Source organism: Calcarisporiella thermophila (assembly GCF_041956535.1).
Source record: "Calcarisporiella thermophila strain CBS 279.70 unplaced genomic scaffold VTP21scaffold_2, whole genome shotgun sequence".
Classification (NCBI taxonomy): Eukaryota; Fungi; Calcarisporiellomycota; class Calcarisporiellomycetes; order Calcarisporiellales; family Calcarisporiellaceae; genus Calcarisporiella; species Calcarisporiella thermophila.
In genome coordinates this window covers 1,473,099-1,490,570 of record NW_027192192.1, presented here as the reverse complement: position 1 = coordinate 1,490,570, position 17,472 = coordinate 1,473,099, and the positions used below count along the sequence as shown (strand labels likewise).

General features: G+C 55.3%; 8 protein-coding genes across 8 annotated transcripts; 3 read left to right on the top strand and 5 right to left on the bottom strand.

Annotated features, from left to right (window-relative positions):
• Positions 1 to 51: 51 nt before the first annotated feature.
• Positions 52 to 3,501, top strand: VTP21DRAFT_4737 (uncharacterized protein; the record flags this gene model as incomplete). Its single annotated transcript, XM_069395181.1, has 3 exons — positions 52 to 233; positions 617 to 1,031; positions 1,111 to 3,501. The coding sequence occupies 3 exons, from the start codon at positions 52 to 54 to the stop codon at positions 3,499 to 3,501; spliced, it is 2,988 nt and encodes a 995-aa protein (XP_069256345.1).
• Positions 3,502 to 5,003: 1,502 nt separating this feature from the next.
• VTP21DRAFT_4736 (uncharacterized protein) lies at positions 5,004 to 7,235 on the bottom strand (the record flags this gene model as incomplete). The annotated part of the gene is made up of 2 exons (XM_069395180.1): positions 5,004 to 6,812; positions 6,915 to 7,235. The coding sequence occupies 2 exons, from the start codon at positions 7,233 to 7,235 to the stop codon at positions 5,004 to 5,006; spliced, it is 2,130 nt and encodes a 709-aa protein (XP_069256344.1).
• Positions 7,236 to 7,514: 279 nt separating this feature from the next.
• On the bottom strand, positions 7,515 to 8,318 carry VTP21DRAFT_4735 (uncharacterized protein; the record flags this gene model as incomplete). The annotated part of the gene is made up of 2 exons (XM_069395179.1): positions 7,515 to 7,743; positions 8,071 to 8,318. The coding sequence occupies 2 exons, from the start codon at positions 8,316 to 8,318 to the stop codon at positions 7,515 to 7,517; spliced, it is 477 nt and encodes a 158-aa protein (XP_069256343.1).
• A 363-nt stretch (positions 8,319 to 8,681) lies between these two features.
• On the top strand, positions 8,682 to 9,349 carry VTP21DRAFT_4734 (uncharacterized protein; the record flags this gene model as incomplete). The annotated part of the gene is made up of 2 exons (XM_069395178.1): positions 8,682 to 8,844; positions 8,913 to 9,349. 2 exons carry the CDS (start codon positions 8,682 to 8,684, stop codon positions 9,347 to 9,349), a joined length of 600 nt encoding a protein of 199 aa, XP_069256342.1.
• A 585-nt stretch (positions 9,350 to 9,934) lies between these two features.
• On the bottom strand, positions 9,935 to 11,988 carry VTP21DRAFT_4733 (uncharacterized protein; the record flags this gene model as incomplete). The annotated part of the gene is made up of 9 exons (XM_069395177.1): positions 9,935 to 10,282; positions 10,384 to 10,514; positions 10,578 to 10,613; positions 10,683 to 10,957; positions 11,056 to 11,120; positions 11,194 to 11,419; positions 11,511 to 11,682; positions 11,797 to 11,838; positions 11,910 to 11,988. The coding sequence occupies 9 exons, from the start codon at positions 11,986 to 11,988 to the stop codon at positions 9,935 to 9,937; spliced, it is 1,374 nt and encodes a 457-aa protein (XP_069256341.1).
• Positions 11,989 to 12,461: 473 nt separating this feature from the next.
• VTP21DRAFT_4732 (uncharacterized protein) lies at positions 12,462 to 14,585 on the bottom strand (the record flags this gene model as incomplete). Its single annotated transcript, XM_069395176.1, has 1 exon — positions 12,462 to 14,585. One exon carries the CDS (start codon positions 14,583 to 14,585, stop codon positions 12,462 to 12,464), a length of 2,124 nt encoding a protein of 707 aa, XP_069256340.1.
• Positions 14,586 to 14,959: 374 nt separating this feature from the next.
• On the bottom strand, positions 14,960 to 15,823 carry VTP21DRAFT_4731 (uncharacterized protein; the record flags this gene model as incomplete). The annotated part of the gene is made up of 3 exons (XM_069395175.1): positions 14,960 to 15,275; positions 15,533 to 15,613; positions 15,705 to 15,823. 3 exons carry the CDS (start codon positions 15,821 to 15,823, stop codon positions 14,960 to 14,962), a joined length of 516 nt encoding a protein of 171 aa, XP_069256339.1.
• Positions 15,824 to 16,149: 326 nt separating this feature from the next.
• Positions 16,150 to 17,364, top strand: VTP21DRAFT_4730 (uncharacterized protein; the record flags this gene model as incomplete). The annotated part of the gene is made up of 2 exons (XM_069395174.1): positions 16,150 to 17,117; positions 17,202 to 17,364. 2 exons carry the CDS (start codon positions 16,150 to 16,152, stop codon positions 17,362 to 17,364), a joined length of 1,131 nt encoding a protein of 376 aa, XP_069256338.1.
• Positions 17,365 to 17,472: the final 108 nt, after the last annotated feature.

Sequence of the window (17,472 nt, the reverse complement as noted above, 5' to 3'; positions counted from 1 at the left end):
GCAGCTATTGAAGAGCCAAGCGGCTCAGCGCCCAACTCATCCGCACCCCTAATGTCTTGGATTGAGCAGATGCGTGCACAATCCACCGGGCTCGACATCCCGGACGATCTTCATCGCCGATTTATTGAGCGAGGAAGAGGTGCTGACATCATCGCTTCGATTGCATCCAAAAAAGCTGTCAAAGTCGCATTCCCATTGAGCGGTGGAGCAGAGTTACACGGATTCGATGGGATGTAACTATTGCTGCATTTCGCGTTGGCCGCGGAGATATGGGTTTTATGGCCAGTGAAATGTACTGGGAAAGGGGTTCTGTGCTCCCTTTGTCTCACCTTTGCCGCTCCGTGCCTGCTTGTGTGATTGTTACCGCTCACCCTCTTCCTCAAACATCTTCCCCTACGCTTGTTCTTCCTCCTTGTGTTCTATGACTCCAACTCCTTTCTCTTCTTCTCCTGCTCCTTCTTCTCTGCTGCTCTCTTGTTCTTTTTCCAACCCTCCCTCGCTCTATCTTTGCTCTCCTTGCTCTGTTGCGGTTCCCCAAGCTTAAACGCGAAAGGCAGAGAGCCCTTGTATCATAGTCAAACCCGCCCCGAGGTTTATCTTCTCTCCTTTGTCAAAGACTGGAGCTATTGCTTGCTAAAATGCCATCACACCTCTCCTCTCTGAAGAGAGGGAAGCCGCGTCGGCAGGTAGCCATGTGGACCAACGCCGTCACCCACACGCGCCCTAGCCCCACCCGTGCCGCCCTCTCCCTCCTGCGCCCGCGCTACCGGGTGTTTACGACCCTACGCGTGCGGCGAGGATCGACCGCCAAGATAAGCCGTAGAAAGTTCTTTTCTCTCTGGCGCACCTCTGTTCGCAAGTCGTCCGCCTCGTCCCTAATGCTGGAGGGATATGGCCTGATGGGGAAACGGCCAAGCTATGCGTCCGTTGGAGGCAGGCGGCGGAGATCCTCTGCACAGCGGGACGGCAGACAAACATTGAGATGCAAAGGGGTCGAGTGTGTACTTGATGAATACTGTAGGGATTCTCCCGTAAGTATAGATATGACCGCAGGCCTAGGTTATCACACCATTCGAAGAGGATTTACACTTCTCCTTGACTTATTGTTAGATCCCGACTGCCGACTCCTCGATGGAAACCACTTCGCCAAGAGAGTCTGTTGTTGCCTCTACTTCGAAGGCGGTAGAGCCCGCACCGGAACCCAGCCAACACGAGAGCGATTCCGACAATATTCCTCTTGCAAAAATTGCGCCCTTATCAAGCCGGAAAAGCGTTGGCAGCGAACATAGTAGACACACAAGAGATAGCCTCAAATCCGCCGGTACAAACCATAGCGGTGGCATAACCACACGGGCCCGATCGGGATCCTCGGCCTCCGCTGCTTCGTCCGAACGACCTGTGCGAGCCGCTCGGGCTCCCACTCCTCTCGATATGAGAGAAAGCTCATTCCATTCAACCACATCCAGTGTCGATTCTCTTCTCAGCGTCAATAACGAAGAGGCGGGTGAAATTGAAAAACCCTTGGTAGAGGAGGTTGAGCAAGAGGCAGACGATGAAGGAGAAGACGATGTCGAGGTGTCTCGAGCTGCTCGGCGCCGCTCCTCTTCATTTTCTCACGCGCTCCCGCGACTGCCAACCTTCTCTCCCCTCGACATCGATGCCGTTTTCTCGCTTCACTGCTCTGGCTCTCGCAGTGCAAGCATCGCCTCCAATGGGACATCGTCCACCTCCACGTCTCATGAAAACACCCCCGAAACCCCCAGCTCTGAGCATGCGCAACGGCGCGAGCCCCTAGGAGCTGCCTTTGACATGTTAAATATACAGAGTGAAAATCCTCTTGAGGTGCCGGATAGCTTAGCGGCCGGTCCTCGACGCCGGACCATGGCAGCAAAGGAGATTTCAGCGCCTCGATTGGTCTCGGCCACATGTCATATCAAAACGGTACCGCTTGCAGTAAGGGACGAGAGTCTCACCAGCCCGCCTCCCCCGGAGGAGAGCGAACGATGGCACGATTTCCAGCAGCGACTCACCAAAATCAAGCACAACGTTGCCCGCACAGTATCTGGAAAGTGGTTTGTGGGGGCAGGTGGGCTGGGTAAGAAGGGGTCTGAGATGGATGAGGAGGATTTTGCCGCCATTGCGTACGCTGAGGTCTTTGGCCACGAGAATCCCAGGGATTCCGTGGTGGAGGTAATCGGCGACGCCCACTTTTGGAACAGGAGCTCTATTCGCAAGTCGGTGTCGGTTGGAGCGCTGCGACAGCAACACTCGCAGCTGCATCAGCCACATAGGGAGGAGATGGAACACCACCCACTGCCCTTTGTGAACAGGAACACCAGCACGGCCTCCATCGCTCTTTCCCGCCACGCACTCTCCCCCCCTCATCTGAGGGGCCAGAGAAGCTCAGCGCATCGGATGGCCGTGCTCAACTCCCAAGCCAGAGATTCCAGCGTACTCGACCGCCCGGCCTCCCACTACGATAAAGAGGCTCTCTGGAGCGGAGGCACGGTGATGCGTGACGGTCGGCCCATCGTGGTGTTCCAGGAGCCAAGGCGCATCCCTGAGCTCGTACCCAAGCGGCCGCCCCCGCAACCTGTGGACAACCGAGTGCCTCTGATAGACCGGGGCATGGAACGGCACTCTATGATGCAGCCGTCAACCCAGAGGCTGCAGCAAAACCCAATGCTCAGAAAGCGCTCGCCATCGCATCCCGAGAAGCCGAGCCACCACTACGCGACCTCGCTCATGAGATTGGAGGGCGCTGCCGGTGGCAGCCATCCATCGAGACCAAGACACGGATCCGAGGATAGGCGCATGACCAACATGAACTATGAACGCCCGCATGCTCCTCCCCTCTCCCAATCAGCAGCCCGCAACACCCTGGCCATGCCTGCGCATGCCACTAAGCCCATGAAGCACGCACCGCATCCCGAGGTGGCCATGAATATCGCCCATAGTGGAAGTGTCGAGGACATGATGTCTGCTCTCCAGGTTCCGCCTGCGCGGTTCCAAGTGGCGAGCATGCACATGGATGAGCCAAAGCACTCGTTGAAGAAAGGAGCTGTCGAGAGGGAAATGGAACCCAAGAGGCACCCCCCTATGCGAGAAGGTCCACGGCAACCGCAGCAGCCTAACCATCTGGAAGATCCACCCGAGGTCGCGACAAGGCGCCGACGCAGCCCCCCTGCCCCCGCTTTGAGCCACTCCCCTGCGGATGAGGAGTGGGGCCGAATTCACCAGCCCTCTCCGGTGCGGTACACAGCAGCAAATACTCCATCTCAACCCCCTCCCCCATCTCAGCCTCTGCCACCGCCCCCGGTGCCGCGTAGAAATCCAATGCGCCAAATGCATGTCAGGCACGAAAAGGGGCATTCACCCGTCCCACTTGCCGATGCGGCTCCGCGTGTAAACAACGTTCCAGCCTTCCGATCCACCATCCTCGCCTCCATGTCCCACCATCAGCTGGACGAAGTGATGCGCTCACTAGAGGCAACCATGTAGAAATTTCTCCAACATGATACTCTATTCTTCTCTACTTTCTTGATAGTTTTCTTTATTCAACAATCAATGCATATTTCATTTTCATATCATGTCACTCTCACCCCCCCCCCCCCACTATGAATGTACTTGTCTCTTTTAGTTTCTTTATTCACACCTCCATTCATTAGTTCACCATTTCATTCTCTTTATTCTTCTCTGTTCAAATCCACTCCTTCCACTTTGTAGTTTTGCGTCTCTCCTTCTTTTGCGCTGTTCAGTTTGTGTTGTCTGTTCTTGTTTTTTTAACTGCATATTATGAGATAAAAGTTTGCACATGTCACCAGTTGGATTGAAAAAACTCTCGTAAACAAGTTTTTCTTCCCTTTCAAACTACGTTCAATTCAATTCATATAAAGTTTATGTGATCGCATACTTGCGCACGGCCATTGTTCAGACATTTGCATAAAAATCTTCTCTTCCTCATATAGAAGTGTAATAAAGGGCGTTATACTTTTAACTTTACCCCTGCATTATGTTTCACTAGAGAATTCGCAGTTGACATTTTTGTAAAGATTTTGAGCGCCTAAAGTCATTCTCTTGCTATAGCTATTTCTGCCCTCGCTCGATGAATTGAATACATTTTTTATTATCATTAAAAATAATTCGAGCCTTCATCTTTATATTTATTAGAATATATTCTTTGCATTCTGCTGCTCTCTTTTGTACCGACACTCGCTCGTCACACTTAATGAGGAAACTTCCAGAAGGAGTCACATCTAGGATCGCCACCTTAAGTAAGGAAGGTTTATCCAGTAGAAAAATCTCGCGAACACTTGGGGTCAGCACCGGCTCCGTGAATAAATATCGAAACTTGTACGCACCCCAAGTTCCCAATCCAACTTCGGGTCGCCCACGCATACTTTCAGAGAGGCAGGAAAAGGCTCTTGTTCGAAACTTCAAAGCTGGCCTGTATAAGAGCGTTCCTGACGCCAAGAAAAGCCTCAAGATGGATTATAATGTCGACATATCCTTGACAGGAATAAGGGATGTACTGAAGAGAAGAAGGGTGAGTCCAAGAGGGGGTGGAAAAAGACCAACTTTATTTAGGCGCAAAAAAACAAAAAGATAGTTCGCGGTTATTTGTTACCGTAGAATGAAGTAGATTATCATATCCATACTATCTAATAGTAATAACTCATAATAAGTCGACTAAATTGGTTTTTTCCTGAGTTTCCCTTGTATCCTATTAAGCATGCCAGTAGCAGTTGCCTTTGATTGTGCTAAACTCATTGGAAGTCATTGATTGGGCTGAAGATGGTGAAAAAAGTGTATTAAGGCCTTTATTACATCAAAGAACTATTAATCCTTTACAAACAGAACTAAAGAAAAGAACAAGAAAAGAGAGCAGGATATCTAGAGAAAAATAAATAAGCACGGATTTATTTTTGGATGAAGGTGGAAAGATTAGATTTTTAGGGGTAATATAGAAAAAAAATGTCCAATATAGAGAGTCCCGTTGTGTTTTAGATGCCGAAGGAGAACAGGCGCGATCCGCTAAGGAAACGACGCACGACATTGGAAGCGGTGGGTTCCTCCTTCTTCTCCTCCTCCTTCTTCTCGGCGGGCTTTTCCTTCTTGGGGGCCTGCTTTGACACGCTGGTCAAGTCGGCCACGCCAAGCGCGTTGGCAAAGGCAAAGTACACCTCGGTGTTGTCGATGACGGGGCGGGAGAAGAGCTCGGAGCCGGGTCCCCTGGAGAACACCGGCACGTCCTGCAGGGTGTGCACGGAGTCGCCTTCGTGGGTGGGAATATCGCCCTGGAAGTGCAGACCGTGGGGGTCGTCCTTGGGGTTGGCGATGAAGTTCTTGGCGTTGGCGCCCTCACCCATCACGGCGGCCACACGCTGCTTCTCGCTGAGCTGGTAGTCTTCGTTGTGGGTGGGGAAGTTGTTGGGGCCGGCGGCGAGGGTAAAGCGGGGACGCCAGTTGTCGGGGAAGCCGTCGCCGTCGGCGTCCACGTAGTCGGGCCAGCCGCTGAACTCATACACGCCCACGGCGCGGCGCTTCATGGCCTGCTGCTGGCTGTCGTCGGAGTCGGGGAGCGAGTTGAAGTACTGGGTGTCCACGCTGCCGAACACGTCGAACGAGTGGGCGTGGTCGGCGGTGACGACGATGAGGGTGTCGTCGAGCTCCTTGTTCTCGCGGAGCCAGTTGATGGTCTTGTTGACGGTGGAGTCGAGCTCGAGGGCCTCGGCGAGCCCGCGGTCAAAGTCCATGTGGTGCATCATCTTGTCGACGCTGGCCGCCTCGACCATGAGGAAGAAGCCGTTGTCGCCGCTGCGCTTCTTGAGCACCTCGAGCGCCTTGAGCGCCATGTCCCCTAGGTTGGGCTGGTTGACGGCGTCCTGGCCGTTGCCGCGGGGGTCGGACTTCTGGCCCTTGAGGTTTTCAGGGTACACGTTGCGGTCCATCCACACGTCCATGTTGCCCTGGTGGAAGATGCCGAGCAGGGGCTTGGAGTCGGTGTAGTTGGCGAGCTCGTGCTTGTCGTGCACCACGGCGTAGCCCAGCTCGTTCCGGAAGATGTCGTAGTAGTTCTGGCCGTTGAGCGACTTGCCGTCGGTGTTGTTGTGGAAGTACTTGCCACCTCCGCCCATGTACACGTCGGCGTGGATGGGCTCGGTGAAGTTGCCCGCGCCGCGCACAAACTGCTCGGTGATGGCCGCCTTCTCACCGCGGCGGCGCACGTGCGAGAACACGGCGGCGGGGGTGGCGTCCTGCACCTCGGCGGTGGTGACGATGCCGATGGCCAGCTTGCCACCCTGGGACTCGGGGCGGCGGCGGAGCAGCTCCGCGAGCAGCTCGTGCTTGGGGTCGTCGAAGGGGCTCTCGGACGAGTCGGCGTACACGCCCAGGGCGTTGACGTTGGTCTTGTGGCCGGTGTGGTAGGCGCTGGCGGAGTTGGCCGAGTCCGTGATCAGCGAGTCCATGCTGTGGGTCATGATGTGGCCGAGGTGGTCCATCTGGTCGATGGTCAGCAGGCGCTGGTACCGGCCGCTGACGCGGGGGCGCGAGATGAGCCGGGCCGCGGTGAGGGTGGCGGTGTTCATGCCATCGCCGATGAAGAAGATGGCGTTCTTCGCCTTGCGGCCCTCGTACACGGGCTTCTTGGCCTCCCACTTGGCCTCGGTGGTGGTGTTGCCGTTGTACGTCACGCGCACCGTGTACTCGCCCGCCTTGGGGAGGAACACCTTGCGCCAGATGCGGGATGCCACGTTCACGTTGACCTCCGTCTTGGTGCCGTCCTGGGTGGCCCAATAGGCGGCCATGTCCTACCGTCGCAAAATGCAAGACAAAGCATGAGACAATGACATGCTCCCCCGCTCGGATGAGTATCCCGGAGGCCAGAGGCTCAAGGACAGACAAATACTTACCGGATGGTACGAGAAGTTCCACTGCTCGAGGGCGGGGTCCTGGGTGCCGAAGAATTCATTCGCATCGAGCGCCTTGCCGTCGTCGCCGGTGATGGTGACGGTGAAGTTGCCGTTGGCGGTGCCGGGGGGCTGGTTGGGGCCCTCTCCGGGGGCGTGGACTTCGACGCGCAGGTCGAAGTATGCGCCGGGGACGAAGGCGGCTGAGGAGGGAGGGAAGATGCAGGCAAGCTCGGGGCAGGCGCCGAGCCGGGAGAACTGCTGTGCGCTAGCCGAGAGGGCGGACGACAGGGCTACGGCGAACAGGGCAAGGGAGATACGCATGGTGTTGGTGGTGGTGGTGGCAGAAGAGGAGACGAGGGAAGCACGAGACGGAGGCGGAAGAGGAGAGAGGCCGAAGGGAATAGGGTTGGATTAAGGTTGGATGGTAATGTTAATGTTAATATTAACAGCGATAGGCTCCTTGGGACAAAGGGAGAGTTAAGGTAAACAAAAACCGTAGGCGTGCGCCAGTATATATAGAAGGCTTCCGCAACGTGAGCTGGTTCTTGCTTCCTCTTCGAGCCCGTGCTTCTCTTATAACCTCCCCCCTTGAGACTGCGATCAAAACTCTAATGAAAATTGGTGCGACCCGGCCGCCCAATCCGCGCCCGCCTGCCGAGCACATTGCACCTGAATTTTCAATCCCTCCAACTCCGATCCAAGACTTTGTGGTGGTTGAAGGAACTCTTCAAGCGGCCGGCCCGTAACACGTGGGGTCATCCGGAATGCTGCGGCCACGACTCGGAGGGGGCCAACGGTCGGGACGGGAAACCGCGCGGCTCCAAACACCCTGCGGCCCACGGTGGGTTTTCACCGGCGATTTCGAGGTCAGCGGTGGGAATCCCCCCTGAAAAGAGGGGAAAACCCGGGAGACCCAAGAACGCGAGCTCTAAATCGTTCACATACACAAGATTACAATGGCTTTTTGTTCTCGCATCCAAGGCGATTACTGTCCCACCGTCACAAGCGATTTTAATGTAGCAAAAACCCTGAACCCAATTACAATGCTTCATCCGAAAAGGGCCTGATTTTCCTCCTCTCCTGCCCTCCTTATCTTACGGCCATCTGCGTCCCTCCCCTCGCCCCTTCGCACGGTAAAAGCGCCCCAAGCTAAAACCAAGATTGGCTTTGGCCTAAGTTCCCCGCACAGCGCGGCATTGGGACGGGGCGAGAGTGTATCGCGCCTAACACAGATACCGCAAGCATTGTACCGTGTAGCCAGGCCCTTTCTCCATATGGAATCGCTATTTCACGCAGCCCGTCGCCAGCCACCATTCCAGACTCTCGGTCGCCAGAACTAAAACATCCTCGACTCATTTCCAACCCGTCGCGTTCCGCACGTGCCCTAGGCGCTCTGCCCGACATTAACATAAATTAATACCTAGTTAATCCCTCCTGTTGCATTGACAGCTGGTCCCGGCTCTGTGGAAAAAAAATACGCATGAAAAGGTAATGCCGGACCATGTCGTAATGGAGACTGCGAAATCTTGAATGTGGCCAGTCCATTGTGGGAAAATTGGCTCTCCTAAGCTCTATCCCGCGTTCCATATCAGGTTAAAGTGGGAAGGGGGAAAGTAGCTGGGCAAGTCTAGCCACTCACTCCCCAAGCCACACCTCCATTACGAGAATAGTCGGGGGAAACAGCCGCTCATCCGACGAACTTAGCCGGGCGATCGTGATTCCAGCATCTCGATGAAGTGTAAGTATGGCTCCTCCATTGGTTCCATCATGTTGATCCGGCGGCCCATCCGCTTACAATTTCTGACCCATCGACTAGATTACTGCGACATCTGTGATGCACACGTCCCCTCCAATTTCGAGGCACGCAAGAAGCATATGGAGGGGACTCAGCACGAGCTGAACAAGCGACTCTTCTACGACTCGTTCAAAGGTGATTGTCCGGGCCAATTCCCCATTTACGCGCCCAATTTCTATGCTATACCTATTGTTATTGCTAAGCGCCAACCGATCCTTTTTCGGTGGCCATCTTGTGTCGCTCCATCTCACCCATTTTTATTTCACGGTACTCTTCAGATCCTCTACAAATCGTCCAAGAGCAGCGAGCTAAGCCCCCTTGCCGAAATCCGCGCTGCGAGCTTCTGCTTTCATGTCCGCGGGCGCATCTTACTTTCGACCCCTACGGGAATCCTCTGCGAGACCCTGCTGCGTTGATCGAGGAGCACCGACGCAGATTCGTTATCACCTCCAACCGAGAGAAAACGTCACAGGAAATCCGGAAGAAGCGGAACCGCGCGAAAAGAGAGAAAAGGAGGCAAAAGCTAAAGGAGAAAGTGTGGGCCATGCCGAAAGAGCTGTCGGGCAGAGAGATGCCGCCTTCCTTAAGACCGCCACCGCAGAGTGGTTATGACTTTTCTCTGGCGACCGACTGGGGGTGATGCGGTAAGGATTCAACCCCGTTATACTTTATCTGCGGCATTCGCCGGATCACAAGCCGTCTTGCTGGCGTGGAGTTAGCATTGCATTTATAGAGAACAGCCTGGCCTCAATTTTTCTTTGGTTCTTTGTACATATCTTACGACCTAGTAATAGAATTATTCATTGCAGCAAAGAGGTTCAACGGGGATGGAACGCCAACCCCATGAAATGACGGATGAACTAGACAAACATGAAAAACAAACAACTACAACAAAAGATAATGTAGAAATCCCTAGGATAAAAAAACGATACACACTGTTTTAGAAGGAGAAGAGGGACACCGGGAGGGGGGTAATGGGGATGATGTGGAAAGATAATAATGGAACAGATAAAAGTAGTTAATAAACACAATGAAGACTCCATGTTTTTTGGAATATAAAAATTATAGGGAAAGCCGCTACGCAACCCTAGTCTTCCCTAGATAACTTCGAATCATTTTTTTTTTCAAAGGGCAAATGAGGGTAAGGATGGAATGAGAGCAAAACGGGACAAGTGGTGGTGGGAGTAGGGTGGGGTGAAGGGGTGCGAGAAGGGTATCCAAGGCTTTATTGGGTGCCGTTGGACAGCTCTCTTGCAGGCCGAGAGCTGTTACCATTCGCATGGGGCGACCATACTCTCCGTTCCGGCGGTGGGGTGGGGGGCGCATCCAGCTCCTCGTCCTCCTCTCTGCCCGTTGCATCGGCCCCCTCTGGCTCAAAATTCTCCGAAGGAGTCAGAATCAGTTCATTGACATCGTCAAGCAGCGCACGACACACTTCGTTGGTGGGCAGGATCATGAAAATGCGCGGGTCGATGTGGCCAAGTGGGTATAGTTTCTGCTCGACCACCCCGAACGAGGCTTTCACGAGCAGCTGATGAAGCTGGAGAGAGCACGTGCAGGGGGTGACTTTGTCCTAAAACGAATCAGAAGAGGTAAGGAAGGGTTGGAGGCGGGGGGAGAAGCGGAGATGGCGGCCAAAGAGGAAAAATAAAAAGAAACTGGGGGGATATTTACGTTGGTCCCGTGAACTAGGAGCCATTTCTGCGGAAGCAATTGTTTCAAGCGCGGGTTGTCTTCCAGCTGCTTCAGACAACTTGCCAAGAGGGAGGTGGGCGAGAAGTCGGAGAACCGGGACGGGTCATTTCCTAGTAGATGGGGGATTCATATGAGATGTCTTGTCCATGGGAGCTAACGGAGGGGGTCCTTACCCATAACACGATCCATGGCATTAATCTCCTCCAGGCCTGTCATGCATCAGAGCTTAGCACACTTCGTCGACCCATCCGGGGGGTTTGGGTCAAGCCGTCACTTACCTTGTCGGAAGAGCCACGCGTGATAATAAGTAATGTCGTAGATACCCGACATCAGTATCATTCCTTGCACACGAGGCATGGCCGTGGGCTTCGTGTACCGGTCCCAAGTGGGAACTCGGAGATGCGCGTCCTCGCTCGGACGATGGGCGTCAGTCCCGGTGCTGTCGAACCAGCGGACATGGTCGACCACGTCCTTAATGACCGTCAGGGCCGCTATGTGGGCCCCTGCGCCGGAAGCAAGGATATAGACCTCGGAGGGGTTGCCATCGTATATACTGTCCATCCCACCAATAAGAAACCAAAAAGCGGCAACGGAAAATGGTTAGGGTGGCAGTAGAGGATACGCGTTAAGGCACACGCCCCTTCTCCTTACCTGATGTTCTTTCGGGTCCAAAAGATACAGCTTTGCAAATCCCGCACCATCTCATCGATCTTTCCCTATACACAACAAAGTCAACCCAAAGTCACTCAGGCTGTCCCGTGGAAAAGCCCAAAACACAAGCCCATTTACATCCGGATACAGGGTATAATCTGGAACCACCACGACATAGTCTCCTTCGATCTGCAGCAACTCTGCCACTGGCTTCATGATAATCCGCGCGCCGCTCCTCCACGCTCCGCCCTGCACAACGATGACGACAGGCTTTAAGTCGCCTTGGTCGGTGAAGAGGTTCCCCCTATCGCTATAGTATATGTCAAGGCGTTTACCGGTGCGACTGCCATACTGAATGCCGATTCTGGATCCATGCGTTAGAAAAAAAAAGGCACAAAAAAAAAGCCTTCAATAAAACAAATGGAGAGTGGAGAATGGAAAGGATGATGGCTTACTCAGATCGAGGGCGCGGCTCAAAACTTGTCAGTCTATAGACAATATATCGCAGGATAATGGGAATGATGGGTCCGCGAAGCGTATCCCACACATTATTAGCGATGGCTAGGGTCACCTTCCAGGCGCGCGTGGGACTTGTCGGTAAGGCGGTCCAATTGCTGCCCTGGCCAGCTAGATAGACACGAAATGGAAGTCAGAACAATGGGGTGCCGGAAGAGAGAATACCGGTGGTGGACAAAACAAGAAAAAAGGGGGTGTGTGCGATATAAACAAAATAAACATTACCATAAAGAAGATAGAGGGTCCAGGTGACCGCATACGAAATCCCTACCAGGGTAAGCATGGTAAAGTTAAAATTGGCCACCAAGGCGCGACATCAATTGGCAGGGCTCCCTTACCCAGAAGAAATGCCACCACGGGACAGAAAAGCGTGCCCAAGACAATGAAGATCACCGTCTTCAGATCGATAATGGCCATTGAAGAGGAAAGAGTGGAGAGGGTGGAGGGGAGAAAATGCAGAATCCTAAAGCGGATAATTAGGTCGTCTTTTAATGGGTCTAGTTGGATTAGGCGCAATGGCAGGAAAGAGGGGAATGTTAAAATGCTATATGGAAAATTCCTCCTCTTGTCTTTCCCGACCACTTTTTTTTCTAATATTTGACTATTTGGAGTGGAGAAAAGAAACAGAGTCTGCAGCCCTGTACCACATTTCAACGTGGTGTTGACTTGGGTTGATCCTGGGGGGGCCTTCAATGGGGAATAAATTAATTAATTTATTTTCTTTATACATGAATAGAGTACAGCAAAAGCAAACAAGTACACCCCATGGCCCTCCTCCTTCACGGAAATACGATAAATTAAAGAAACGAAGATAAAACAACACGGGAGGAGAGCTGAGGACAGCGAGGGAGAAAAAAAAACCAGCCAAACCATTTTACAAGCAGAAGAATTCACCCCGTGACCCCCTTGATGCACCATTGCCGCCTTGACCCTCCGCATTCCGCCTCTCCTCCCCCCCCCACGCCGATGATCAGGGCGGAGCGTCTTGCGGCCCCCTCGGTCCTTCTCCCCACATGCTCCTCCAGAGTGAGCGCATCCAGGGTCTGGGCGATCGCCTCCTCGGCCGGCTCCGTGGCCAACCCGCCCAGCATCGCCTCCAGGTTCAGCCCCCTGGCCCGTCCACTGCACACCTCCCTCTCTAGGCACCGCCGTAGCTGTTTGTTCTCAGCCCCCCGCTTCTCCTCCCGAGAGGGCTCGGGCAGGTTGCGCGGCCTCCGGCAATGGCTCCAGCAGCGAGCCGAGCAAAACCGCACCTTGTGCACCACCGAGGGATGGCCGCGAAAATCCTCCACCGTCACCGCCGACACCCACTCCTTCACGTATGGATTCTGGCAAAAACAGCACGGCCGAGCGCCCGGCTGGAGATACGCGAGCAGCGAGGTCGGGAGGAGCCCGCGCGGGATGGGCAGCTCGTTCAGGAGGATGGTGCGGGCGGCGAGCTCCTTGAGCGAGGGCAGCCACGGCCTACCCTCGTCCTCCCCTGCCGCCGGCAGGGTTGGCGAAGTCGAGCCCAGGTGAGGCGAAGAGGTCGGGGACGAGAACACGCTGCGCGAAATGCCAAAGCTATTCGCCTCTGTGCTTCGGGCCGCGGGGCCGAAGTAGTCACCGGAGGAGGATCTCGCGATGGGCCCAGGGCTGAGGGACCGGGATTGGGTCGGGGTGCCGGGCGTCGAATAAGCTTGCGCGTGGTGCAAGTGGTGGTCGATGCTGGCGTCGCCCTCCTCCTCCCCTATGTCGTCGTACTCGATTCGGATGGGAATGGGGCGGCGGGAGAGGTCGCGAACCAGCGTCTCCCATTCGGGGGCCGCGGAGGAGGCGCCCGTCGCCGACGGTATCGTGGGCTGGGCCGGGCCGGGGCGCGCCCCGGTCGCACCAGGATAGTTGGCCGGCACTTGATCGCAATAGCCTCGCGTGAACGGGTTCCCGGTGAGCAAAAAGGTCGTGCGCTCCATGAACCGCGACACGTCGCCCGGGATGACGCACAGCAGGTTGTCGGACACGTCGAGCGTGTCCAAATTCGCCAGGTCCACCATCTCGAGGGGCAGGCTGGTCAGCTGATTGCGCGAGAGATCCAGTGCACGCAGATTGCGGCAGAGCCCGATGGTGCGGGGAAGCGATTCGAGGCGGTTGCTGGCCACCGTGAGGTGCACGAGCTTCGAGAGGGGGTGGCCGAGGTCGTCGGGCAATCGGGAGAGCAGGTTGTGCGAGAGGTCGAGCTCTCGCAGCTCAAGCATCCGAGACAGGCACCCGGGCGGGATGACGGAGATGCGATTTCCCCCGAACACGGAGCCCAGCGTCAGGGTCTGGAGCTGGGCCAGCCTGCCGATCCATTCGGGAAGCTGGCTGATTTCGTTCGCGCACAGTTTCAGGGTCTTGAGGTTCTGGAATCCGGCGGGGAACTGGGCCGGGAGGTCCCGGATCCTGTTCTGGGAGAGCAGCAGGACTTCGAGCCGGGCGAGCGAGAAGAGTTCTCGAGGGAGCCTGGTGAACCGATTCATCGACAAGTTGAGATAGCGAAGATGGGGGGCAGCCTGTGCGAAATTGCTCGGCAAGTCCTCCAGACGATTGCGAGACAGGTCGAGCTCAGTGAGCCGGAGGGGAGGAATCAGCACCAGCGCCAGACCTCGCTTCTCCAACGCCCCCCTTTCCTCCTCCCCCGGAGCTTGCGCAAGAAGAAGAATATCGATTTGCTTTCTCAGCTCGTCAGCTGTCAAATTTCGACGCCGCAGCAGGAGGGATGTAATGCCCGCCCCGCCGCCGGAGGATGCCAACGTCGCATGCGCTGGCGCATCCGCAACCCGCAGCGATCCAGAAATGGCGCTCTCGTTCCGCAATGGGACTCCGTCTCTGCTTGTGGAGGCCTTTGAATGTCGGCCTTTGTCAGGGGTATTGGAGCGGGATCCGAGGAGATGAGCACCCAGCGGAGCGAGCTTTGGGTTGTCGATGCAGGATTCGATGTCGATGTTGGCTGGATCTGCATCCTCGGCTTGCTTCTTGCTCGGTGGTTCCGACATTAAGTAGTATGGATGCAGGGAGAGTGGGATGGAAATGTAGCGATGGAACTATAGACTGAATGCGGACGTTGCGCAGGAGAATCCAGGCATAATGTGGAGAGGATGAATTAGAGGATGAGCATTAAAAGCGCAATCGGATGAAGACGAAGGGAGACCAAGGACTAGAGACGAGTTGGTAAACAGAAGCAAAAACAGATAAATCCAAGGCTTAAGCGTGAAATTGGTGAAACCCCGGCAATTGGACGGAAACGAAAACAAACACCCATCCTGCGACAGTGTAATCTGATCCTCACCTGATAACAGGGGGTTGGGCGCGAGCTTCCCAAGGCCGTGGCCGCTTTTGGCCATGGCGGAAAGCCACTCGCCCCCTCCTCTTATCTAATCTCTCGCTCGCCAGCCGCGCTGGGCCAGCTGATTAGCCAGCACCCTCCCTCCGTCCTTGCCCCAGTCCGGAATGGATCGGCCTGCATTGCTTCGCGTCTCTGGTTTGCAGGGCGAACTTCCTTGTTGGCAAGGATCGGCTGCGTTTCCGCCCCCTGCCCTCCCCTGCAGGCCAACCGGAGCCAGCCGCCAAAGCGCTCAGTAATGAGATGGCAGAAGGCGTCCTCTTGCGGCGGGAGAGATTGGTGGGGAGATCTCTCCGAGTTGGATACGTTAGCCCGTCCAATCAGGGCCCTGCCGGCTGGATGCCTAATTTACGTGGCCAGGAATCATTGTGAGTGCAATGGAAGGAAAAGAAGCGTGCGCTTCATTCGGCCCAAACGGGGGAGGATGCATGTACAAGGAATATGATGGAGAATAAGACTTTAATGCCGTAAGGTTGTGTGGCTATGGGGGAGGGGAGCCCTGTCGTGGCCAGTGTTAATCACAGTAGGTTATGAAGTGGTACGGGGGCCCTTAAGGAAAACTCTGATGGCTCGGGATTCCCCTTCGGCCGGCGGGCTTACGGCTCGGCCAGCGCAGGGGTGGGAGGGAGTTGGCCGGGCTCGCGTGCGGGGAACAGGCGAGCTGGCAAGGGCCAGCGGGCCCTGGTGCGGCAGGTTAGAGGCCCGGGTGAGCGGCTCCAGCTGAAGAAGGGGGCCGCCTCTTAGCTCCGGACATCCGCAGCCTGCGCCTCACCTCGCACTCTCCCCCCCTCGCTCGTCTCGCAAGCCAGCACCGTGGTGATTGGTGCCGGCGGGGCTGCGTGCCACAAAATCGTCAGTGTGACTGTGGTTTGGGGCAGGCAGGCGGGCCATGTGTCCGTGGATAAACGACTCTTGGCTCTTTTTCTAGATGCAGAAAAAAGAACTCTAGAAAATGGTGCATTTTTGGGCCGAATGAAAAGCGCGCTGTCGTGGCCCCCCAAGCCTTTTGAGTTAGCTCCGAGTTGTTTTGTACAGCGAAAACCTTGTTCAACCGTTTCCCACATTTGATTATTATGCTCTTTATAGAAGCCGGTATATAAGTTATACTGGCCGCCTATCCGGTCATCGGCTTCTCTTTCCTCCCCCTGTCCCGGCTCCCTGTGCCGCTTTCTCCTTTTGCCTTTGTTTTCATTAAGTGTCTCTCCGCATCCCCCACCATGCCCCTTCTTGGGAAGGCCAATCCGGAACTCATGTCCCCCTACTCATTCGCCCCATTTCCCCAATCCTACATCCCCTCGCCTGCCATTAGCAGCTACGAATCCCTCACCAACCCCTCCACCTCCCCAGGCAAATTCGACCCGCATCCCGACCAATGGTTCGCGGGAGGCTCCTATGCCCCTCCCACTCCCTATATCCCCGCGGAATTATTCATTGCGGGCAGTGATGCCCACGAAAAACCCTCCCCGTATGAGCCTCTACACGAGTTTGGCGGCTACGGGGGGTTGGACCCCGCCTTTGGAGACTTCACCTCCTTCTTGCACTCGCAGCAGGATGGCTTCCTCGTGGAGGAGGGAAAACTCTTTGGCTCCGGAAGCGAAGAGAAAAGCGCTGTGGCCGCGAGGAGGGAGCAGCGATGGGAGAAAGGGATGCAGTGGGTGGAGAAGGAGCATCCTACGCCGCCAGCCATATCCCCGCTTCCGCCATCGCCGCCGCTACCGTCACTACCGCAAATGGGCGTGCTGCAGAGATCGCAAGCGGCACCAAGTGAAGAAAGAATTGAGGAGGAGGTGAAGGAGGAGGAGGAAGAGGAGGGGGAAGAGCCTGGCTTCCCTGAGGAAGTAGAGGAGAGCGACATCGAGGATGACGATGGCGACGAGGACTTTAGTCCCCGCGCCCGCCCCAAAAAGAAACACACCCGGAAGCGCCCCTTCTCCGACCCCGCCAACCCCTCGCCCGCTCGTCGCGGCCGACCCCCTAAATCCGCCTCCGCGAAACGCGTCAAAGTGGCTTCCGACAAAACCTTCCCCTGCCCCCATCCCGGATGCTCCAAGGTGTTTGCTCGTCCCTACAACTTAAAATCACACATGCGCACTCACACGTCAGAGCGGCCTTACGCGTGCCTCTTCCCCGGATGCGGGAAAGCCTTTGCAAGACAGCACGATAGGAATAGACATTCAAAATTACAGTAAGTGTCCGTGCTTGCATCTTTAGGCTCCTCCGTTGGAATCTCGTTTCATTTGTTCTCATCCGATGTTCCCCTTTTCTTTAGCCTGGGAATCAAGCCGTTTTCGTGCCCCACATGTCGAAAGTCGTTTGCACGACAGGACGCCCTCAGTCGTCACTTACGGGTCGAGGGGAGCCTGTGTGCAGAGGAGGCGGATGCCCCCGCGACTTCCTCCAAGTCGTCAAGATCGAAAAAGCGGACTAAATAAATACCATCATCATCCTGAATATTCACACACATTTTTTCCAACCCTGGTGTACATTTTATTTTATTTTATCCACTTCCTTTGCTTCTTCCATTATAAACTCACTTATGT